This window comes from Artemia franciscana, chromosome 2 (genome assembly GCF_032884065.1).
Source record: "Artemia franciscana chromosome 2, ASM3288406v1, whole genome shotgun sequence".
Classification (NCBI taxonomy): domain Eukaryota; kingdom Metazoa; phylum Arthropoda; class Branchiopoda; order Anostraca; family Artemiidae; genus Artemia; species Artemia franciscana.
Genome location: NC_088864.1, coordinates 14,450,924 through 14,475,016, shown reverse-complemented (window position 1 = coordinate 14,475,016; position 24,093 = coordinate 14,450,924). Strand labels below are relative to the sequence as shown.

At 34.4% G+C, this 24,093-nt stretch overlaps 1 protein-coding gene across 1 annotated transcript in view; it reads left to right on the top strand.

Annotated features, from left to right (window-relative positions):
- The window catches only part of LOC136037671 (mucin-2-like), a 59,212-nt gene extending 48,000 nt beyond the window's left edge, over positions 1-11,212 (top strand). The window contains exons 4-5 of the mRNA XM_065720413.1: positions 3,961-4,289; positions 9,136-11,212. Coding sequence (XP_065576485.1) covers positions 3,961-4,289; positions 9,136-10,913 — 2,107 coding nt within the window. The 3' untranslated portion in view covers positions 10,914-11,212. The remainder of the gene's footprint in view (positions 1-3,960; positions 4,290-9,135) is intronic.
- Positions 11,213-24,093: the final 12,881 nt, after the last annotated feature.

Below are 24,093 nucleotides of genomic sequence, written 5' to 3'. Positions count from 1 at the left end.
TGTGAAAAAAAATTTATTTTGAGAATATTTGAATATTTTGAATTTCAAACAATTGTGTCTCATGGCGAAGTCATGTGATTCGTGAAGTATCTTTTTGTGATAGCCTCGGAAAATTGCTTCTTAAAAATTCACAGATCGCTATATTTTTTTATTTTGAATATTGAGACATAGGCACTCACGCCTAAAATTAATCCCCCCCCCACTTGAGCATTTGAGCAGTTTCATAGTCTTGTAAATTGTAATATCAAACTTGAAACTTGCCTTTGAAGAGAACGGTATTTCATTTCTCTTTAAAACTTTGTAAAAGAACAACAATTTAACTTAGTTATACAGAACACACACATCCCTTATATTGAAACAAATTGACTTAAACCAGGAATGTACTGACCTAATCCTCCAGAAAGAAGATGGCAAGTATCATTTAGGCAGAAAGTAATCAATATGTCTAAAATCACGATCTGCATTAGATTATACATAATACAATACAATACAACTACTCTATCAAATTTACTATTTGTTAAAAATATAATATCGTATTATCAATTTTACCGAATATAGTTGTCTCTAGTTTGGCATTGTGGAGTGACATGAGAGACGTAGCACAAGGGGGAGATGGTAACGTCAGCAATGAGGGGGGATTTTATGCCATGATTTTCTTCTCACTCAATTGGACTATCTGTCTCGTCTTTTTCTCCAATTAGCCACTTTTCTACAATGATGCCCACAACTATTCCAATTTAATTCAAATATCAACGATTTTTTATTTTTTGAATTTTTGATTTTTGAATTAAAATAGAATAGTTGTGGGCATCAAGTCATGGCTAATTGTAGAAAAAGCCAAGACAGATAGTCCAATTGAGTGAGAAGAAAAACCTAGCATTAATTCCCCCCTCCCCTCATTGCCGACGTTACGGCGTCATTTACATTTATAAATTTTGTGCAATATTCAAATTCAAATTCACTTTATTTTGCCTTAATATTCTTGTCAATTAAAAAAATACAGCGGAGGTCAAAAACAATTTAAAAACACCTAAAAAAATTAAATTATGCACACATGGTTTATTAACAACTATTTTTCAAGTCACCATTATAATAATTTACGAAATACGGACCAAATGACTTCAGGTACCTCTTGGATAAGTGGATCGGCGGTTTTTCCAGCTTTGCGTCGTTTTTTGTTCTCTCTCTGAGCCTAGTGGAATGTAATTGACTTGGTATGTTTGGAAATATAACAATTTCCTATTATAACATTTTGCTGGTAAAACAGTTTAAAACGTATACATACCACAGCAAGATTCATTCGCTTGACCAATTACTGATGTATTACAAAATCTTTGAAAGCTGTTACGCTAAATGAAAGATGTTGATTTTAAACATTAAATTTTTTTATTTTGAACTTTTTCCTCCACTCTCTAATTACTATAAGAGATGAATTTCCCTTGCATTTATTCTTTATATTCTTCTTTTCTTATAGTTACAATATTCTTTGTACATTTATTCTTTTATATACATTTATTCATTTATTATTTTTGTCTTTCGACGGCATTTGATCAAGTACGGTTTTTAACATCATCCTGAGGCACATACCGAGTTTCTGTATGAATATCTAAAGAAAACATGGTTATGTTGTAATTATAATTGAACCCCATTTTCCAATCGGACAAATGAAAAATTAGCTTGTCTAGCTAATAAGTTTCTTAAAAATAAATAATAGCCAATAGCTTATATACCAGTAAGAAATGTATCATTGAAGCATTTACCAGTCAATTATGCAATTGGTTCATTATTTAGAAGTGTTCTAAAAAAAAAAAAAAAACTTCAAAAACTTTACAGCTAATTAGAAATGCGAGTAAAATTTACATAGCGACGTCTCTTGCTTACAGGTTTTAATTCATGAACATTGAGCGAAGAGCCAAATTTATTTTTTTAAATCTAGGGGAAATATTTGCCCCTCTTTTCAATGAAAATAGCAAATAAAGAACATTTCACAATGAAAATATCCCAAATAAGGTATTTTACAAAATCGAGGGGGGGGGGTGCACATGAATTATCGAAGAGCTAAATTTATTTTTTTAAATCTAGGGGGAATATTTGCCCCTCTCTTCAATGAAAATAGCAAATAAAGAACATTTCACAATGAAAATATCCCAAGAAAGGTATTTTACAAAATCGAGGGGGGTGCACATGAATTATCGTACTGTAGCAACAGGGGAGTGTCTGAAAAGATCCTGTTTGCACTTGCTTCTAACATTTCTTTAAACATTGAATGACATATTTTGGATTCTTTTTCTGTATTGAATACTTCATTTTATTTTTACCTAGTTTTTAATACTCCTCTTATGGATGGATGGTGATCCATGGTGGGTAGTTTAGCTATTGTCCTTTATGGATGGAAAACCATTTTGGTAATAAGTGGGATAAGACGGTCCATACAAACGCTGAGACCAAAACACATGGTGGATAGTTTAGCCATTGTCCTTTATGGATTTAAATGCCACATTTGCAGCATCTAATATTAGAGGCAATCCGAATCACACAATGGCCTTGAAGTTCTAAGGAAATCAAAATAAAAATAATGTTGGCTTCCTGGACCCATATTAAGCCAATTTGAAGTCAATTATTGATTTAAATGCCACCATCTGCACCATGTAATATTATAGGCAATCCAAATCACACAATAACTTCGAAGTACCGAGGGCATCAAAATAAAAATAATGTTGGCTTCCTGGACCCATATTAAGCCAATTTTAAGTTATTTATGGATTTAAATACCACATTTGTACCATCTAATACTAGAGGCAATCCGAATCACACAATTGCCTTGAAGTACAAAGGTCATCAAAAAAGAAATAATTTTGACTTCCTGGACCCATATTTAGACCAATTTCAAGTCATTTATGAATTCATATTCTACATTTTCACCATTTAATATAATAGGCAATCCAAATCACATAATAGCCTTGAAGCACCGAGGACAGCGAAATAAAAACAGTTTAAAAAATTTTAGTCTCCTGGGCAAGCATTAATACCTGAAACCCGTGATTTCTTATGTTTTTTTTTTGGCTGTTAGAAAAATTAACAGTTTTTCAGGGCAGTGGCAAATATTTGTCAGTTTTGCCACGTTGACTATTAAAATAGATAAGTGTAACTAATTCATTGAGTTTGGCATCGTTTTTCGGCCGTGAAAACTCAAACATTAACAATCTGTTGCTTCCCAAAGCCAACTACACCTTCAAAGCAAAGCTATTCCTTCTTAGAGTGTCAAGTGCCAAAGGTTTTTTGTTTATTTCTCACACAGTTTCTTCTTTAATTCGAAGCTGTCTACAGCCAAAAACTGTATAACTAAAAAGAAAAAAGCCCATTTCTTCCTAACTTTTTGGCATATACATAATGTTATGTAGATTTTTGCTCAAACCAATTCAAGCAATCAAATTCACTGTTCTTAGTACTTCTGACTAGGCAGTTTGTACTTCTTTGTACTTTTCAATTACTTCTCACGTACATGCACATAAATCTGACCCATAATGAGTTTGATTGACATTTAGAAAACGACCCATCGATTTTGCAAGACTAAAAAAAAAATCTAAAGAGATTTCTATAAGAACTTATAGTTAATTTTATGATTACGATTTAATATGAGGATTTGCCTCAACCATAATATCTCAATCTTTCGATATTAATTCGTTCCCTCTCCCCTAAAAAACAGATAGACCTAGTCTTTTCATTCAAGTCTTTTAATGAACTCCAAATAATTAGAGTTGTCTGTTTTTATCAGTAAAGTCGTATTTTCTCATAATTTATCTCATTAGAATATTTGGTAAAACATTTTGTTCATTTTGTCAGCTTCCATAACAAATTATTTGCTTATTAATTTTTTTCACAGCACACTTCTTCAATGCAGCTTCTCAAGCTAATAAATTGTTTATTGGAATGACTTAAATATTCAAAAACTTTTTGTAGATATGTATACCAATCTTTAAATGACAAGTTCCAGTTTACCATACCAATAAACGACTGTGGGACAAACCCTGTGAGGAGGAATGGTAGGCAAGCTTTCGAGAATCTCATAGTCATTCAGGGAGATGGCATTGTCCAAGAAATTTGGGATTCATCGAGAAAAATTATCTGTGAAGTTTCAGAAACAATCCCATCTGGTGCAACAGTGTTGGAAAGCTATAAGGTTAGTATGCTGGATTTTGAAGAGATATCCTTCCCAGCAGAAGTTGGAAGCATCAGCGTCAAGATGAAGCTTCTGAATGGAGAGTGGCCAAATGTTAGCCCAATACAAGGTAAATGTAATTCCTGATATTCCAGCATCAACCACATAACCTTATCCTAATGTCGATTGAATCCTTAAATGACGGCTATTAGGGTGCTTTTTTCAACTTTGTTTTTGTTTTTCTTTGTATTATTGTTTTTATTACAAGTACTTAATCAGGGTATGTGCAGTAGTGTAGATATGTCAAAAAGGGATATTCCTCGTGTGTATTATTACTGATATTTAACCCATCTTTATAATTTGGAGTGCATTATAGGAAGCTGGGAAAGAAGCTAATTAAATTTGAATTTTGAGACTCATTATCAGTTTTAAAAGCAACAAGGGTTAATGATACCCAATCCTGTTTTTTTTCCATTTATGCTCCTGAATGTGTCCATGGTCCCAGATATATTTGAATGATAATGTCAATACATGAATTCTAAACAAAATGGTCAAAAATAGCAAAATCTCTCTACAGATTACACGAGGCATATTGCCAATAGTCCATTTATGTACCGAGGTCTGGTAAACTAATTTAGCAGAAAAGGTAGACGTGTAAGATTTTGCTTAGTTCCAAGTTATGATTACGAGAAAGAACCAAATTTAATTATTATGAGTATTTAATGACAAAATATTTTAAATCTATTATCAGTTAATCAATGGTGAAACTATTAAATAAAACTGAGGGTGATGACACAGAAAAATGAGATTATAAGCACTACAAGGTTTGTTATTGCTCCAAATACCACAACAAGTAATATTTAATATCCAAAAAATATTGAGGGAGGCATTAAAAAACAAATATCTTTCCCAAAATCTGACAGAAAGATTTTTGGAAAATTGATCAGGAATCCTATTTTAATTGTTAACTTCTTTTCCCTTTGAGAAGTTTTGCTCAAGTAATTAGAAATATCCTGTTTACTAAATAATGATAAAAGTGCTGGAAGGACAGACTATAATATTGCGTCACTTATACTGTTTTTTTTTATACTATTTTGTTGTGATTTTATTTTTTTCTTTCTTTTATTGTTGATGTTCTGATAAATAAAAATAACATTGTTCACATCACTTATTGTTTTCACTGAAATATAAATGGCAGTCAAGCCGTTTAGAAGGTAGGGCAGAAGGGGGAAGTAGCACCACTCTTTTTTGTATGCCTTGATTGGCCCTGCTATTTTGTTGTTATTGTGTTTTTAATTATGTTATGAAAAATAAAAAACACAACTGTTCAAAACACAAATTGTTTTCAGTAAAGCGTAAATAAAGCTATAACCTTTAAAAGGTTTTGGGGATGATAGCTCTAAACATTCTTATTTATCGTAATTTCAGTTCGTTTTAGATTTGATGGACTATTGATTTTGATTTTTGTTCGTTTTAGGATGCACTATTATGTATATGAAAATATGTTATCTTTGTATTTAATAAGACTATCTATTTTGTTTAATATCTGTTATGTTTAGCTGATAGTAATTCTTATTCGTTTTAAGTTTGAATTGTAATCAGACCACATGTCCGCTTGTCTTAGGTTTTAACATGGTTCTTTACTTTTCTTTGAAAAACTTTCTTTTTCCGAATTTTTTCCGAATATTAGTTCATTACAAAGTATTTACGTTCTTTATACCTACCTTATGGAATATTCCTGGTTGCTTAATATTAATCTTAATTTTCACCCCGAATGAAATCTTGCTCGTTATGTGTCAAAAGTCTAAAAATGTCGTTAAATCCTTCAATATTTCTCCCTGACACAATCATATGAAACACACCTCATTTCTACACTCATGCATCAGACCTTTTCCTACCATGGTTTCCTTTTACCTACCATCCCTATATATTTTCCTTTTTCTCCAAAAGGCTAAAAATAATAACATATTCAAAGACGCACCTTAACATTCCCTTTTAAAACTACTTTTAAAACGACAGATTTTCTTCAAGTCTCTCTGACGTAACATTTTTTTTAATATTATTTTTTCCTTCTTTGCTTGTATGTCTTTATTCTTTAGTCGTCGATGCGCACATTTGAACCAAAATCGGATTTTTGTAATGCTTATTTTAAGTATATACATAAAATAGGATGTGCAAAATGAGCCTACTCTCTTTTTATGGCACTTGGTATTAACCAAGTGACATATAGCGATCGCATGTTCTGTCGGTCTGTCCCGGTTTTGCTACTTTATGCACTTCCATGTGAGCTAGGACGATGAAATTTGGCAGGCATATCAGGGACCAGGCCAGATTAAATTGGCAATAGTTGTTTTCCCGATTAGACTATCTGGGGGGGAGTGGGGGCCGGTTAATTTGGAAAAAGTAAAAAAAAATGAAGTATTTTTAACTTACGAACAGGTGATGGGATCATTGTGAAATTTGGTGTTTGGAAGGGTACCGTGTCTCAGAGCTCTTATTTTAAATCCCAACCAGATCCGGTGACATTGAGGGGAGTTGGAGGGGGGAGAACCTAAAATCTTGGAAAACGCTGAGAGTGGAGAGATCGGGATTAACTTGGTGGGAAAAATAAGCAGAGGTCCTAGATACGTGATTGACATAACTGGAATGGATCTGCTCTGTTTAGGGGAGTTGGGGGGGGGGGTTAATTCTGAAAAATTTGAAAAACTGAGGTGTTTTTAACTTACGAAGGAGTGATCGGAACTTAATGAAATTTGAAGTTTGGAAGGATATCGTGTCTCAAAGCTCTTATTTTAAATTCTGAATGGATCTGTTGACATCGGGGGGAATTGAGGGGGGACTAAAATCTTGGAAAACGCTTAGAGTGGACGGATCGGGATGAAACTTGGTGGGAAAAATATGCACAAGTCCTAGATACGGATTGATATAACTGGAACGGATCTGCTCTCTTTGGGGGAGTTGGGGGAGGGTTAATTCTAGAAAAAAATAGAAAAAGTAAGGTATTTTTGACTTACGAAAGAGTGATCGTATCTCAATGAAATTTCATGTTTAGAAGGACCTCAAAACTCAGGACCTCGAAATCTCTTATTTGAAATCAGTTATTTGAAATCCAGACCGGATCCAGTGTCATTAGGGGGGGGGGGGAGACCGGAAATCTTGGAAAACGCTCAAAGCGGAGAGATCGGGTAAAAACTTGGTGGAAAGAATAAGCACAAGTCCAAGATAGGTGACTGACATAACCAGACCGGATCTACTCTCTTTGGTGGAGTTGGGGGGAGGGGTATTCGGAAAAAATAGAAAAAATGACGTATTTGTAACTTACGAACGAGTGATCAGATCCTAATGAAATTTGATATCTAGAAGGATCTTGCGCTTTAGAACTTTCATTTTATATCCCGACCAGATCCGGTGAGATTGAAAAGAGTTGGAGGAGGAAACCAGAATTCTTGGAAAACGTGAAAATCAAGGTATCTTACGAATGGGTGATCGGATCTTAATGAGACTCGATATATAGAAGAATCTTATGTCTCATATGCTTCATTTTTAATTCGAATTGGATCCGGGGATATAGAGGGCTGGAGGGGGGAAACAGAAATCTTGGAAACCGAAAATCTTGAAAATGTTTAGAGTGGAGAGATCGGGATTAAACTTGATGGATAGAATAAGCACAACGTATAGATACGAGATACACATAACTGATACGGATCCGTTCTCTTTGGGGGAGCAGGGGGTTGTTAATTTGAAAAAATTAGAAAAATTAAGGTATTTTTAACTTAAGATTAGGTGACCGGATCTTAATGAAATTTGATATTTAGAAGGAACTCATGTCTCAGATTTCTTATTTTAAATCACGACGAGATCTGTTGACATTCGGGGGAGTTGGAGGGGAAAACCGGAAATCTTGGAAAACGCTTATAAATGTCGCAGATACGTAATTGACGTAACCGGACTGAATCTGCTCTCTTTGGGGGAGTTACGTGGTGGGGTTCACTGCTTTGGCGAGTTTGGTGTTTTTGGACGTGCTAGGACGTTAAAATTGGTAGGCATGTCAGGGAGCCACACAAATTGACCTGATAAAGTAGTTTTCCCCGATTCGACCATCTGGGAGACTGAAGGGAGAGGAAAAATTAGAAAAATTGTGGTATTTCTAACTTACGAGTGGGTGATCGGATCTTAATGAATTTTGATATTTGGAAGGACCTCATGACTCAGAGCTCTTATTTTAAATCCCGACCGGCATTAAGCCTCTGATTTTCCTTTTAAAGCAATCTAATGATTCTTAGAATTTTGCTAGAGCTCATACCATATGAGCTCTTGGCTCTTCCGACCTCGTCACAAGTGTCATATGAGCTCTTAGCTCTTGTTTTTATCAATGTTGGTTCTAGTGCACAGCTAAAACATTTGCAACACTTCAAGGAAATTTATAATTTTTGATACAGTTTTTTTGTACGGCTGTCCTGCAATCGAACATTTGACTAGTATAAAGGCATGCTTATATGTCATTGCCTCTTTTTTTCTCTGCTACTATTCCATTATGGATAAATCTACAAGCTGAAGCTTCTTTCTGGGAATTTCTTGGTCTCTAAACTACCCAAAGCCGATGTCTCTGGCGCGACTAGTATGGCCTGTTTATTTCTTGCCTGTTTACAGCTTTTGCGTCTGAGTTGCCCTACGGTGGCTATGAAATGCGACGAGTTTTGATTTGAGTAGCAAAAAGAGACACATGTATTTTGCTTATTATTCAATAAATTAAAATGAATATAACCCACAATCTTTTTTTTTCAGAATTTTCCCGAACCGGGAAAAGAGGAATAAAATGTAAAGTGAATAACTTGCTTTGGTTCCACAATTATCTAAATTATTTTGACCTTTCTTGATCTTGAACTTTCTTATTTACAATAATTTATCTTAACTTGCCTTTTAAGTGTTTTAAATAATTTATTCTGTTACTATGACCTTGCTTTCTTTAATTCTAGATATTGTGAAGATTGGAGATGCGATGTCTGTTTGCATCGAAGTGTATAATCCGAGTGGTTTTGACAGCCAAATTCGCAACTGCTATGCTTACGATTCAAGAGATATAAATGCATTAGCCACAACAAGCATAAGACTGACAGATGATCTGGGATGCCCTTTGAAAACAAAACTTCTTGGTGCATTTCAGTTTGACAAGTCATCAACGGTAGATAAACATGTTCACATAAGCATAATGAACGCTTTTACATTCCCTGATAAAATGGACGTCTTTATTGGATGTGAAGTTGAATTATGCAAAGGGGGATGTGAAACCTGTAGTGGTAATGGAATAAGTCCAGTCGAAAACCCAACAATCAACATACCCTCCCTCGAAGCAAGTCCTTGTAGGCCAGGTGATATCAGACCGCAATGCCGAACAACGATCAGAACAACCACTCTTTTACCAACTACCATTGCTCCTTGCTTACAAGGAGATGAAAGACCGGAATGTCCGGTTATATGTACACAAGAGTTTTTTGACGTAAGATGTACTCCTACCACAACAACCGTAAGACCTTGCGTCATAGGTGATCCACGGCCACAATGTTTGACCACAATTACAGTTCCTTTTATTTCAGTTACTACCCCCGGACCTTGTGGACCAGGCGATCTCCGAGATGAGTGTCCTATTATTTGTAATTCAATTTTTACTGATTTCCGGTGCCCGCCGACTACAACTACAGAAAAACCATGTGCTCCTGGTGATTCTAGGCCCCAGTGTCCGATAATTTGTAATGAAAAATATACAGATGAAAGATGTCCCAGGCCAACTACAACTGTAACAACAGCTATTAGAACAACTAATAGCCCTTGTCGACCGGGTGACGTGCGACCTGATTGCCCGATAGTCTGCAATAATGAGTATCAAGACATTCGATGTCCAAGACCTACAACTACTACTTCTTCTCCTTGTGTCCCTGGTGATCTTCGACTGGAATGCCCAATCATTTGTACCGAAACATATACTGATATAAGGTGCCCAAAGCTAACTACAACCACTACAACTGAAAAGCCATGTGTCCCAGGAGACCAAAGACCTGACTGCCCAATAGTATGCACTGCTCAATATCAAGATCCACGTTGTTCCAAACCTACAACTACAACCCAAGCTCCATGTCTTCCTGGTGACCCGAGACCCGAATGTCCAATAGTATGTAACTTGCAGTATCAAGATGAGCGTTGTCCCCAACCTTCAACTACAACCCGTGCTCCGTGTGTGCCTGGTGACCCAAGACCTGAATGCCCAGTTGTGTGTAACTTCCAGTACCAAGATGAACGTTGTTCCAAACTTACAACTACCACCCGTACTCCATGTGTCCCTGGTGACCCAAGACTTGAATGCCCCATAATTTGCACAACAGAGTATCAGGACCGGAGATGTCCAAAGCCAACAACAACACCTAAAGTGTGTGGTATTTCCGATCCTGTAAGTCCTGATTGCCCCTGTAAAAGAAGAGACTCTAGACCGCAATGTAAAGTCACATCCCCTCTCGTTAACAAACCAAAACCCCCCACTACACCACATTCCACCAATATCCAGTGTCAACCAAATGATTCAAGGCCACAATGTAACATTCACCATGCTTTCCATGGTTATCTCACTGCCAAGCCTAACAAGAATAGAACACTTCCTCCTTGGAGGCAAGCAAAGAAACCAAACCGTAAAAGACGGGATATGTCCAACAGTATAGATAATATAGAAGTGAGGGTCTTAGGACGGTTCAGAGTTGCAGTATAGAATGGAAGATGTGTTGATATGAGGCCATTGTTGTGGAAGCTAGTTTCATTTATGTAAATCTGTCCTAAAAAGCCCTCTGCCTGAAAAAACTATTTTGACAGCAGAGATATTTCCTAGCTTTCACAATATGCTTGTCAATAACGTAGAAGTGAACAATAAAAATCAGAGCAATTTTGACAATTGATCAATGTATTTGTGTGTTATGGTTGATTTATTCTTTGTTGCAAAGCCTTAGTAAATGACTTTGGCGTCTTAACCTTTTCTATGTCTTTTCAATAATAAAACATTGTTAAAACTTTTTCTAGTAACTCTCTCTATATATATATATATACTGCACAAAATTGACTGGCAGAGTATTTTGTTGAAGTGGCAATGAGTCTATTTTATCCATTACAAGTAGTCCCATCTCTTCTTTTTAGCCGTATGAACAACAATCTTTTTGCACGATAGCCTCATTTAAAGTTACACATTAAAAGATTATAAGATACGTTTTAAGATAACAGATCATTTAACGATCATTTAAGATCTAAAGATTTTTAAACATTAACAGTTTATTTTAGGAGGATTCAATGGTTGGTGAAAAAAGAACAGTGTTTCTGCGTTTTAAATATTTTTAAACTTGGTATTTACCATAGTTTTGTTATTTAAAAGATTTAAAACTTTTAAAAGTATGATTTTGTTGTTTAACTATTTTATTTTGTTAATCTTGCAGATTAATACCTTTAAACAGCTGACAAAGTTAAACTTCGAAGGCAGACAGATTATTATAAAATGCAGCTGAAAAAGTGAAAATGCTATTAAAGTTCTATCATCTTCAAACTTTTCTCTAATTCTAGTGACGGTAACCTGGTTTCAAGTTTCACTTCTAAATTGTCTTTGCACTTCACAAGCAGATTACCTTTGAACTAATAATTGTAACACGAAAACTTAAATCAATATCGGGTGTCCAAAAAAATAATGTATCTACATTTTAATATTTATTAGATTTTTATTATTTGATAAATTTACAAATATTTAAAAGTATAATTTTATTGTTCAACTAAACTATTTATGTATATTTTGCATATCAAAACCGCGAGAGAAATAAATATTATCGGAATAATCTTCGAAGAAAGACGCTTCATTCAAATATCCTCCTGGAAGAGTTATAATGCAATTCCAGTTCCATATTTTTTCTGAAAATTGGGAGATTTTTTTTAAGTTCAGAGTTATGATACATATTAATGTATTCATTAATAAATTTACAACAAAAACACTTCAACATAGTCTCGTCCGTAAGAATCTATGGCCAGGAAAAACATGGAAAAAAACAAAAATGAAACAAATACATAAAAAACTTTTTGAGCATATCGTATTCGCACCTTCAAGAGACTCAACCTAACCTGAAAAAAAATTCAATCAAATATCCAACCCAATCTAGAGACATCAACTCTTAAAAAAAAAAACAGGGAAACTCAATTTCCCCTAACTTAATTGGCAAACTGATATTTTCTGATGTGAATAAAAAGCGATCTAGATAGGTCACAACTTTGGGAAGAGTCCCATGGGCGCTGGTAGGGAGGGCAGAGGGTCATAGCCCCCCCCTTGAAATTTGGGACCATGAAGAAATTAATAGGAAACCAAAGGAAAAAGAGTTGAATAGGGAAAACTATGGAAAAAATGTGTGCTGCCCCATTGTTGGCGGCCTGCCAATAAATTCTTACCCTTAATAAGGAAAATATAATTTCGCATAATTATACAGTATATAATTATGTGCAAAAATAAACACGCATCCGTGATCTTGCTTCTGGCAAAAATTACAAAATCCCACATTTTTGCAGATATGAGCTTGAAACCTCTACAGTAGGATTCTTTGATACGCTGGACTCGATAGTGTGATTGTTATGACTTTTAAGGGGTGTTTCCTCCTTTTTTCGAAAATCAGACAAATTTTCTCAGGCTCGCAGCTTTAGATGGGTAAGACTAAACTTAATGAAACTTATATATTTGGAATCAGCATATTAAGCCAATTCTTTTGATATATCTATTGGTATCAAAATTCCGTTTCTTAAAGTTTCGGTTACTATTGAGCTACGTTGCTCTTTACAGTTCGTTACCACAAACTGTTTGATTAACAATCACAATTCGAACAGAGATCATTGAGATATTGATCTTTTTTTTATTATTTAGCAAAAGCATTTTATTCCTAAGACTTGAAAGTTTCATGATATCTAATTAAACAAATAGAAAAAAAATTAAATAAAGTAAGGAGAAAGTTTAAAACTTAAAAAAATATAAATTACTGTGTGTGTATAAGGGGGACTGGCCCCTTCTCCGCCCCTTGCTCATTAAAAAAAGTTTTTAGTGCTTTAGAAAATCTTATATTTTCAATTACAAATTTTCTTAAGAAACTTGAGAAAACCCAAACTTCACTGTTAAGAGTTAGGAGCTAAAGAGGAGACAGTCCCCTTCATATCAAGAAAAATATATTCAAATATGTTTCAAATCTGTTCCTTGCTTTCATTTGAAAAGCTCTTTTTTTATTTAATTCCTGATTAAATTCTTTATATTTAATTTCTGATTGTACCCAGGTCTAACTAAGATATAATTTGAGGTACCGGTCCCTTAAATCCCTGAATAATTGTTTTTAAAATGTGTAAATCAGTAACTGTACGTTGATTAGAACCGTCCTACGTTTGACTTTGCAATATTAATTTTTGATAATATTCGAATATAAACACCAAAAACAAGAAGAACAATAGGGAATTTTTTAAGACATTGGGAAACAAATTAGAATGAATATTTCGGCCCTATGTCCAAGGGCCGTCCTCAGCAATACAAATAAGAAAAAACAACTTACAAGAATATAAAATAAATAAAACTAAAATGAATAGTTTTTTAAAACAGTCCCAGCATCCTTACCTCAGCGAAGTTCAACCAGGACTGATAAATAAATTGTTATGAAACGAGGGAATTCATTGAAACGAAAGAAAATGATTTAAAAACACGTTTAAATGCCAGCCTAGCTTTTTTCGCTACTGATCTTATAGGTCTATTTGTGACTGGTTCTGTGTTAATATACATTGGTTTTTTATAATATTTCGTAAGGTCATTTTTAATTAAATTTATTTATAGAGCATTCAGTAAATATTCTCCTAAATCCCTATTTAAGGAAATAATATTATTAATCTTAAGTCTGATTTCAATTGCTTCTCGAACTACTTGCTTTATGCCTAGATCATTGCTAATAATGGCGGATTCTTCAAAAAGTATTTTGTGGCTAGGATTTTCGAAAACACGGCTGCTTAAAGCAGAATCAAAAGAAACAGAAGTAATATTAGAATTCAGAGCTTTGGTGATATCATCTTTATGTTGTTGTAGGCGTTTCTCAAAATTGGTTGGTGGGTTCTGTTGGGTTCTCCCTAGATAGAATTTGCCACAGTCGCATGGTATTTGATAGACACCTCTTTGGCGAGTTACTGGAGTCTTATCTTTACCAGAAAATAGGAGATTTATGATTTTCAAATTATTGGTAAATACAGTATACAGATTATTTTGTGTGCATACTTTTTTAAGATTTCTAGTGATTTTTGGGATATATGGGAGGTAAATTGTGTTTTGGAGTTTATCGGGATTCTCACATGATAAATTATTGTTGATTTTATGGGATTGTCTTTTCACTCTATGGTTAATTGTATTATTAATAAATAAAAGAGGATACCCATTTCCAAAAAGTATGTCCCTGATAAAGTCTAGTTCAGCTGTGATGTAGGAATAAGAATTTTGAACAAAGTTGCATTTAGTACAAATTAGAATATTAATTCTAATTTTTTTCCCACTGTCTTAAAAAATTCCGTATTGTTCTTCTTGTTTTTGGTGTTTGTGATGGAAAGGCAGTGTAGTCTTCGTCTTTATTTATTTGAATATACTTAAAAAATTGGCGGTGAATAATAATTTCGGTAAGAATTCTTTGTTAATATTACTACTAAAGAATTTTGATTGGATGAAAAGGAGTATTATTGTTAGTATGGATGGCAATTCTTTGAGACTTTTGATTTTCTACATAACTGAAGCCATCACAACCTCTACAAACAGATTTTCTTATTGCTAAATTTTCTGGTGCAGCTGATGATGGCCTGCCTTACCTGTTCCATATCTGTGCTGGTAGGTATGGAAATGTAACAATTTAGCTGTATACAGAAACATTTTAATTAATTCCTACTCCTGCCCTACCTCTTTCAACATTTAGCTTAAACCTCATGAAGACTAAGCAGTTTGCCCATTAAAATGTTCTTAAGGAATTTACCCTACCGTTAACCTAAACAATTACTCACCCCCTCTCATAATAGCTGATGCGCAATTACAGTCACCAAACGTAGCCTAATTTCATTACAAATATATTACCAAGGAAAAACACATTTTCCAAAAATACATGACCAAATACATTCATTACAAATACATTACCAAGTGAATCAACTTGGTTGAATCCAGTACTGCCACTGTGCGGCCTAACTTCTTTTGCAACTAGGAAATCTAAAATATAGTTTTTGATACTTTCAAATCAATTAGTTTTCCAGAATTTTAAATTGATGGCAAATTCGTCCTCTTTAGAATAATGTCGTAGTTTGGTGTCCTAAAATGACAGAAAACAATACTTTCCCCAGACCTAGTCTCTATGGTCACTTAAAACGAGCTTTAAATTCCCGTTTGAATGAGCTCCCTCCAAATTATCTTGGACCTTTGGTTTGATACAATCACCCCTGGAAAAAAAACCTCAACGAATGAACATGCATCGAAGATGTTTCTTCTGAAAAAAAGCGAAATTCCACAGTTAGGAATAAGTAGGGTTCTCTGATATGCCTTATCTAATAAAGGGATTTTCAATAAGATCGCCTGCTTTTTGCGGGTGTTTCCCCTTTTTTCAATAATCTGGCAAATTTTCACAGGGTTTTGGTTTTGGGTGGGTAACAATAGCTAATTTTTTTTTATATATTTAGAATCAGCATAAAAAGCCAACACTGCCAAGGTAGCAATAGTCAGAAAAATTCCATTTTTACTTTCGGTGAATAATGGTCCAAGTCACTTTTTACTTCCAGTTTTTTTTTTTTTTTTTTTTCATCAAAAACTATTTGATAGGATTCTCTTATGACAAAATTTTATTTGAACCTGTTCATTTAATTTAGTTAAATAGGACAATAAAAACAAAGAGGGTTAATTTGACAGCTGGATAGTTAGTTTAAATTTTGCTTTTCTTTCGTCATTCCATTTTTTTAATGTCTGAATATATAAGGGATTTAATTTCGAGGGTGGAATTGTCCTGTTTTGAAAGAGGTACATTTTACATGGCCGTTACAAAATCAAATGGTGGGATCTATGCAGGCAAGATGATTTTTGAGCATCTATGCTTCTTCTGGAAATTATTCTAAGGCGTAGAAAATTTCCTAAAGACGAGTCTATATTTGTTGTAATCTACGGAAGTAATAAATCTTTCTGTAAGTTTGGTTTGAGTTTGACTTTCTTTTAAGATTAAATGCATAATAATTAAATATATTATTGATGAAATAAATTGATACTTTTACCAGGAATCCTTGTCGTTTGAAATTTACTGTATTTTGTTTCATTTTTCGTGCTATTTAATTGCTCATTTTATTTGAGATTTTTTTCTAAAAGTGTTTAAAAATAATCTTATTTCTACCAGAAAATTTCCTGAAATATATTCCCTGTCACCCAACCAACACTGACATGTTAGTGTTTGGCCCCAACTAGAAAATTTTCTGTTGGCACCCATGAAGAGTCCTTTCTTTCTCCCAGCGCCCTTAAGGCCTAGCGGAAGTCCAAGTATTTTACTCCCTAGTCAATTCTTTTTCAGAGGCGGCAACTCGGTCAAAGACAAAGTTGTCAGTTTTCTTCGTCGCTTCAACTAAATAAACATGAGAAGATTGAACTTAAGGAGTTTCTCACTCAAGATTACGATTAGGTGTAGTTTATCCTTAGCAATTCTTCTTGTAATTACTTATAAAATATAATTTCTTATATATATTTCTTAACCGACAGTTTGGTGTCTGCACGCTACTTATACTCCAGACTCTATTTTTAGCCAGTTACAACTAACTAATACTTCACTGAATCGCTCAAGAACAATCCGAGCGGTTAGTCCCTTGGTCTAATTTATGTAATCTCACGCGCTCCGATTACAGCTGCATCTAGTCTTTTGAGGGGAATTTTTGACTTCGGAACACAAATATGTAAAGTATTTGAAGGTACTGCAGACTTTCTGATTGTTGAATACAACATTTTTTGCTCTATTTTTTGATACCCCACAACAACAGTGTCAAGTGTAGCAATCTAGAATGCAAACCCGAAACGGGTTTTATAATTATTTTGGAATTATAAAAAAAATGTCGGCTTTAAGATTTGATTAGATCAAAACATTCACCAAACTTTTTTATATCTGTTAAAATAAAACGCCAAAATCACTACATCAGGAACGTCAGGCCAACTCCAAAGTAGAGGTATAGGTATTGGAAAATATAAGAAGATGACGAGAAGTGTCAAAATGTAGTTTGACAGTTGGGCAAGGTTGAGCTAATATCGCTCACGTCATTACTCTGTTGAGTTTTCTGACCTGAAATAATTTTGCATTGCGTTTGATCTCCTATCTGTGTCAAATTTGTATGCGACTACTGTTTAAGTAATTAGCCCCCTTGTTGGTCATTTGAAACCTGGGAGATGGGTAGAGTGGATCAGTTGAACTTCGAGAGTGGCTGAATACAAAACAAGTTTCTTCGACCAAAAGTAAGGAGCTCGTTTAACATTAAAAGTTAAGAGCAGAAATGATTCCGGATATGAGTGAAGCTGCCCCTCCTTCACCACCCCTTCTCTATGCTACAGTCTTAAATTCTTTAACAATATTTTTCATTCGAATTCAATGGTCCTTATTTTTCAGCAGTCTTTCTTAAAGCATTGTAACAGAAGTCAAATATTACCGTAAATTGCAAGGGCTAAGGAAGGAACAACCCCCCTCATGTACGGATTAAATTCAAATGGTTTTAAGTTTTATTGTTGCTCCTTATTTTAAATTGCAAAAAATTATATTTAACCTCGGACCATTTTTTAAGTCATGTCAAGATGTCCCCTCCCTCCCACCGCGTGTAAAAATTCACCTGGAAAATTCCTGGCCGAAATGTTTGGTTAGAAAAATAAAGAAGTGGGAAATGGGGAAACTTCGGAAAAATGGCTAAACTTTGCTCCTCACAGAAAGTTTTTCCCGTGGAGAATCCCCTCACAAAATTCCCCCCCCCATAAAAAATCTTCGTACACACCCCCAATAGCAAATGCTGTATGTAAATAATTGAAAAAAAATGCATAAGTCACGACCCTTTCCCCTGGAGCTGCGGGGGTTTGTGTTATCCCCACAGGCATAGTCATTGGGCCTTTCGTGTATGTTGAATCAAACCACTATCTTTGAGGAAAAATGGGCGTGGAACGAGACGTTGGAAGGATTGAAGAACAAATTGAATATAGGGGCTTGAAACCTATACAGTACGGTTCTTGGATATGATTAATCTGATGGTATAATTTTCATTAAGATCGCTTTACTTTCTGGGGTTGTTTCTCCTTTTCAAAATTACGCAAATTTATTCAAGCTCGTAGCTTTTGATGGGTAACATTTAACTTACTGAATTTTACATATTTGAAATCAGCGAGAAAAAACAATTCTTTTGATGTACCAACTGTTCTCAAAATTTTATTTGCGGAATTTCGGTTACTATGGGGCAGAGTCACTCCCTACTTAAAGTTCATTACCACGAACTCTTTGATTATAGCAGGATAATTCAACCAAATGTTTGTTAATTTGGACTGTTTTTTTTTGTAAAGTAAGTTTCTTTCACTTGCATAATGAATTAAAAAAACTCCCAAATAATAAATTTTTCAAAGAATAGTAAAGAGCCATGTTAAAATTTATACCTGCATAAATAAATTCCAAGGGGAGAAGTTTGACTCTAGTTGTGTTAAAAAAAAGCTAGTGGTACTAAGGCAAAGCTTCGGGGAGTTTTGAGGGACAAGTTAAAATAAATATGAAGATAATATGTTCATTCTGTTTATCAAAAAGGGGTATCTAAAATTTTGCAAGAACTGATGAGTGTATTCAGTTTAAACTTTCATGGCATGTTAAGCAAGATGTTACAAAGTGGTCAGAGGCAACCAATCTCCCTCCGATTCCCTTCTTAGGTCCCCTTCCTTCAGAGATATCATCAAGTATTGTAAAAGTATATAAAATGCTTATTATTCATGTTCAAGGTTGGTTATTAAGAAAAGGGGTCAGGTTTGATCTTGAGTCTCTGATATGGCTAAGAATATTAAGGTAAAACTCTTAGAAAATATTATGAGGGATGTCAAACAAAATTGAAGCACACTAATGCAGGAGGCTCGTTAAAAGGACACAACTGTAATATCTAAGGAACAACTGAGGATACTAAGTTGAAACTTTAAAGACATTCTGTCGTGGATATTGAAAAAGGAATGGAGAACAACCGCCCCCCCCTCACTCTTGCCGTTTCAGATGGCCACCTTAGCATCCTTAGTACTGATACGAATCTTAAAAAAAACATTTCATTTAGAATAATCACAACATCTAATAGCTATACCTCCGGGGACACCATGCCCCCACGGTTCAAGGACAAGCAATGTAAATTAAGCAATTTATGCATCTGTTACAGCAGGATTTATCATTAGAAAAGGAAGAAATGTTTGATCCTGGGTGTGTCAGAAAAGGGTCAGGGTATTCAGGCAAAATTTTGGGTAATGTTGATGGATATGTTGAGCTAAACCAAAACTGTGACTACGACTGTGACTACTTAAAACTGCGAAAACTTACGATTATGACTGTGACTGCCTGCAACAGCTATTGCATCTATTTCATCATTTGTGATTACTTTCATGTGATTACTTTCATGTGATTACTTGTGATCATATTCATCATTTGTGATTACTTTCAGGGATGTTGAGGGACGTTGAACCTTAAAACTTAAATGTTGAAAAACATCACTTCGCTTTTTTAATACTTTGATGAAACGTTGATGTTGAAAATAAGAAAAACTTTTAATTCCTTTTGAGTGTTATATAAGAGGTTAATTTGCAATTGTCAGTCACTTTAAGAAGAATTCAATAACGAATAACTCGTTATAAATTTGTGATAATTAGCTTCTGAAATGTTCCATATGATTGCTTGATTTTGTATTTAAAAAACCACTTTGAATCCTTGAATCCACTTTGCCAAGAGGGAAAGAATTTGAACAACAAGTGCACATAATAACAAATGTTTACTGTAAAGGCCTATATGAAACGTGTAGTATATAATGAAATATGTAATTTTGATCGAATGTCTTTGGGGAGATACTGTAATATTTAAATATGAAATAGAGAAACTGGTGAGCTGGTGGGTTATGATCCTTTCTCATACCATAATAAAATTAATCAATTTTAATAAATTCTATTTATATTTAGGTTGACTATAATTGGGCTGGTGTTTAGAAATGAAAAACGAAATAGCGATGCAACAAAGTCCAAAGGAAAATCCAAAGGATATTGTGTAAAGTCAATTTTTTGCTGGGGATTGATCAAACTCCATAGTACCTTTATAGCATTAAAAAAAAAGTTTTTTTTTTAACTGAAAGTAAGGAGCGACATTAAAACTTAAAACGAACAGGAATTCCTTAGTATATCAAAGGGGCTGCTTCCTCATCAATTCTTTACGCTAAATTTTGACTCTTTCTCTTAACTCTTCTTTTTAAAACAGTAAAAAACTTTAGTGTAAAGAGCGGGGCGTTGATGAGGAAGCAGCCCTTTTCATATACGAAGTAATTTCTGTTCGTTTTAAGTTTTAATGTCGCTCCTTACTTTCAGTTAAAAAAAGAACTATTTTTTTTTATTTAATTTCTGAACGTTTTTGAATCAAACGCATGTTTTGATTTTGGATCTCCGTGGAGGAATAATTAAAATGAATTAAGTATATTTATTACTTTTTTTTTTGGGTAAATAGCTTTCTCATAGTTTTGATCGAATGGTTTTGAGAAAAAAAGAGCGGGGGAGGGAGTCTAGTTGCCCTCCGATTTTTTGGTTTCTTAAAAAGGTAACCAGAAATTTCAATTTTTTACGAGTGTTTTGATTAGTTAAAGATATACGTAACTTATAAATTAGCTTACGTAACGGAATTTTTTTACGTAACGGACTGTATTCTCAAGTTTTTATTACATATATGAGGGGTTTCACCCCCTCGTCAGTACCTCGCTCTTTATACTAAAGCTTAAATTTTGTCCCAATTAATTAAGAATGACCCCTGAATCACATAAGCCGTAGAATAAATAGTTAGAATTGCTAAAAATAGTTTAGCGTAAAGAGCGAGGTATTAGGAGGAGGTGAGTCTATCATATGCGTAATAGTTTCTGTTTGTTTTAAGTTTTAATGCTGCTCCTTACTTCCAGTTGAAAAAACCTTTTCATATTTATTTTTTTTTGTTTTTTTTAATAGTGCTAGAAAATTCTGCACTCTCCATGGAATTTTCTTCCCCCATGACAAATTCCTCGATGGAAAGTTCCCCCAACATATCCCCCTCTTATCAGCCCCTCTTCTTAACCAAAAAATCCCCCTGAGAACGTCTGTACACTTCCCAATAAGCATTACTATATGTAAGCACTGGTCAAAGTCTGTAACTTGTAGCCCCTCCCACGGAGACGCTGGGGGAGTAAGTCATCCCCAAAGACATAGTTATAAGGTTTTTCGACTATGCTGATAAAATGGCTATCTCAGAATTTTGATCCGTTGACTTTGTAAAAATAATTAGCGTGGGAGGGGGCCTAGGTGCCCTCCAATTTTTTTGGTCACATACAAAGGGCACTTGAACTTTTTATTTCCGTTAGAATGAACCCTCTTGCAACATTCTAGGACCATTGGGTCGATACGATCACCCCTGGAAAAAAACTAACAAAGAAATAAACACGCATCCGTGATCTGCCTTCAGGCAAAAAATACAAAATTCCACATTTTTGTAGATAGGAACTTGAAACTTTTACAATAGGGTTCTCTGATACGCTGAATCTGGTGGTGTGATTTTCGTTAAGATTCCATGACTTTTAGGAGGTGTTCCCTCCTATTTTCTAAAATAAGGCAAATTTTCTCAGGCTCGTAACTTTTGATGGGTAAGACTAAATTTGATAAAACTTATATATTTAAAATCAGAATGAAAATTTGATCCTTTTGATGTATCTTTTAGCATCAAAATTCCGTTTTTTTAGAGTTTCACTTACTATTGAGACGAGTCGCTCCTTACTAAAGTTAGTTACCACGAACTGTTTAATTTCTCTTATATGCTGAATCCAATGGTTTGATTTTCATTAGTGAATATACTTTTTGGGGATGTTTGCCTCTTTTCCGAAAATCAGGCAAATTTTCTTGATGAAACTTATATATTTCAAATCAGCATTAAAATGCGATTCTTTTGATGTAGCTCTTGGTATCAAAATTCCGTTTTTTAGAGTTTTGGTTACTATTGATCCGGGTCGCTCCTTACTGCAGTTCGTTACCACGAACTGTTTGACAATAGGTTTAGTGATCAAAATTTTGGACGTTTCCCATATCATTTCCCATATCTCATATCATCCTTTCCTTTTACCGATCCTTTCCATACCGATCCATATAGTTCAGGATCATTTCCCATATTTACTTATTGACGTTTTTAATGTTCATTTGGGTATTTTATTAAATTTGACGCCCTGTAAATCATATTTTCCGTAGCTGCATATACAGTATATTTTTTGCCTGTATTTGAATATGCATATCCTGCTTGGCAGTGTAGCCTAACTGATAAGCATCGAACTGGAAAAGTGGAGATTTTTAGATATAATGATAGAAATTAAAACATAGAAACTAAGACATAGAAATTAACTAGGTACTTTTGACTAAAGCTGAATGACAAAAACCGTAAGAAAATTTTCATAGGGATTTTCGCTACTTTTTACAAACAGAATAAAAAAAAATGGAGGGAGGGATGTATTTATTAAATTTGAGCTTTTCAAAAACTACTACCTCTCGTTCTTCCCTGTAATATTTCAATGTACATTTGACTTTTCAGAACAATATAAACTTTGTTATGTATTAGTTAAACCTAAAAGGAATTAAATTTTCTTTTTTGTTATTGCAGACAATTGTTGTTTTATGCAGATGCAAATAGTGTAATTAGTACCCATAATATGCTATCAATAAGCTAGTAACAGAAGATGAAAGCTAGCACACTTGTAAATCATCATCTTTGTTTATTGGAGATTCAAGTTGGTAAGACCATTCTACAGTCCATGATGGATTTAAAACAGTTCTTGGTAACGAACTGTTTGAAACTGTTGCGACCCGACTCAATAGTAAACGAAACTCTAAAAACGGAATTTTGATACTAAAAGATACATCAAAAGAATCGGATTTTATGCTGATTTTAAATATATAAGTTTCTTCAAATTTAGTCTTTGACATCAAAAGTTACGAGCCTGAGAAAATTTGCCTTATTTTGGAAAATAGGGGGAAACACCCCCTAAAGGTCATAGAATCTTAACGAAAATCACACTATCGCATTCAGCGTATCAGAGAAATCTACTGTAAAAGTTTCAAGCTCCTATCTGCAAAATGTGGAACTTCGTATTTTTTCCCAGAAGATCGATCACGGGTGCGTCTTTATTTGTTTTTTTTTTCTTTTTCCCAGGGGTTATCGTATCGACCGAGTTGTCCTAGAATGTCGCAAGAGAACTCATTCTAACGGAAATGAAAAGTTCTATGTCCTTTTTAAGTGACCAAAAAAAATTGGAGGGCATCTAGGCCCCCTCTCACGCTCATTTTTTCCGCAAAGTCAACGGATCAAAATTTTGAGATAGCCATTTTGTTCAACATAGTCGAAAACCATAATAACCATGTCTTTGGGATGACTTAGTTCCTTACAGTCCCTGGGGGAGGGGCTGCAATTTACAAACTTTGACCAGTGTTTACATACAGTAATGGCTATTGGGAAGTGTACAGACGTTTTCAGCGGTTTTTTTGGCTTTGGGTGGGGTTAAGGGGAGGGGGCTATGCGAGGATCTTTCCCTGGAGGAATATGTCATGGAGGAAGAGAAATTCAATGAAGGGGGCGCAGGACTTTCTAGCATTATTATAAACAAAA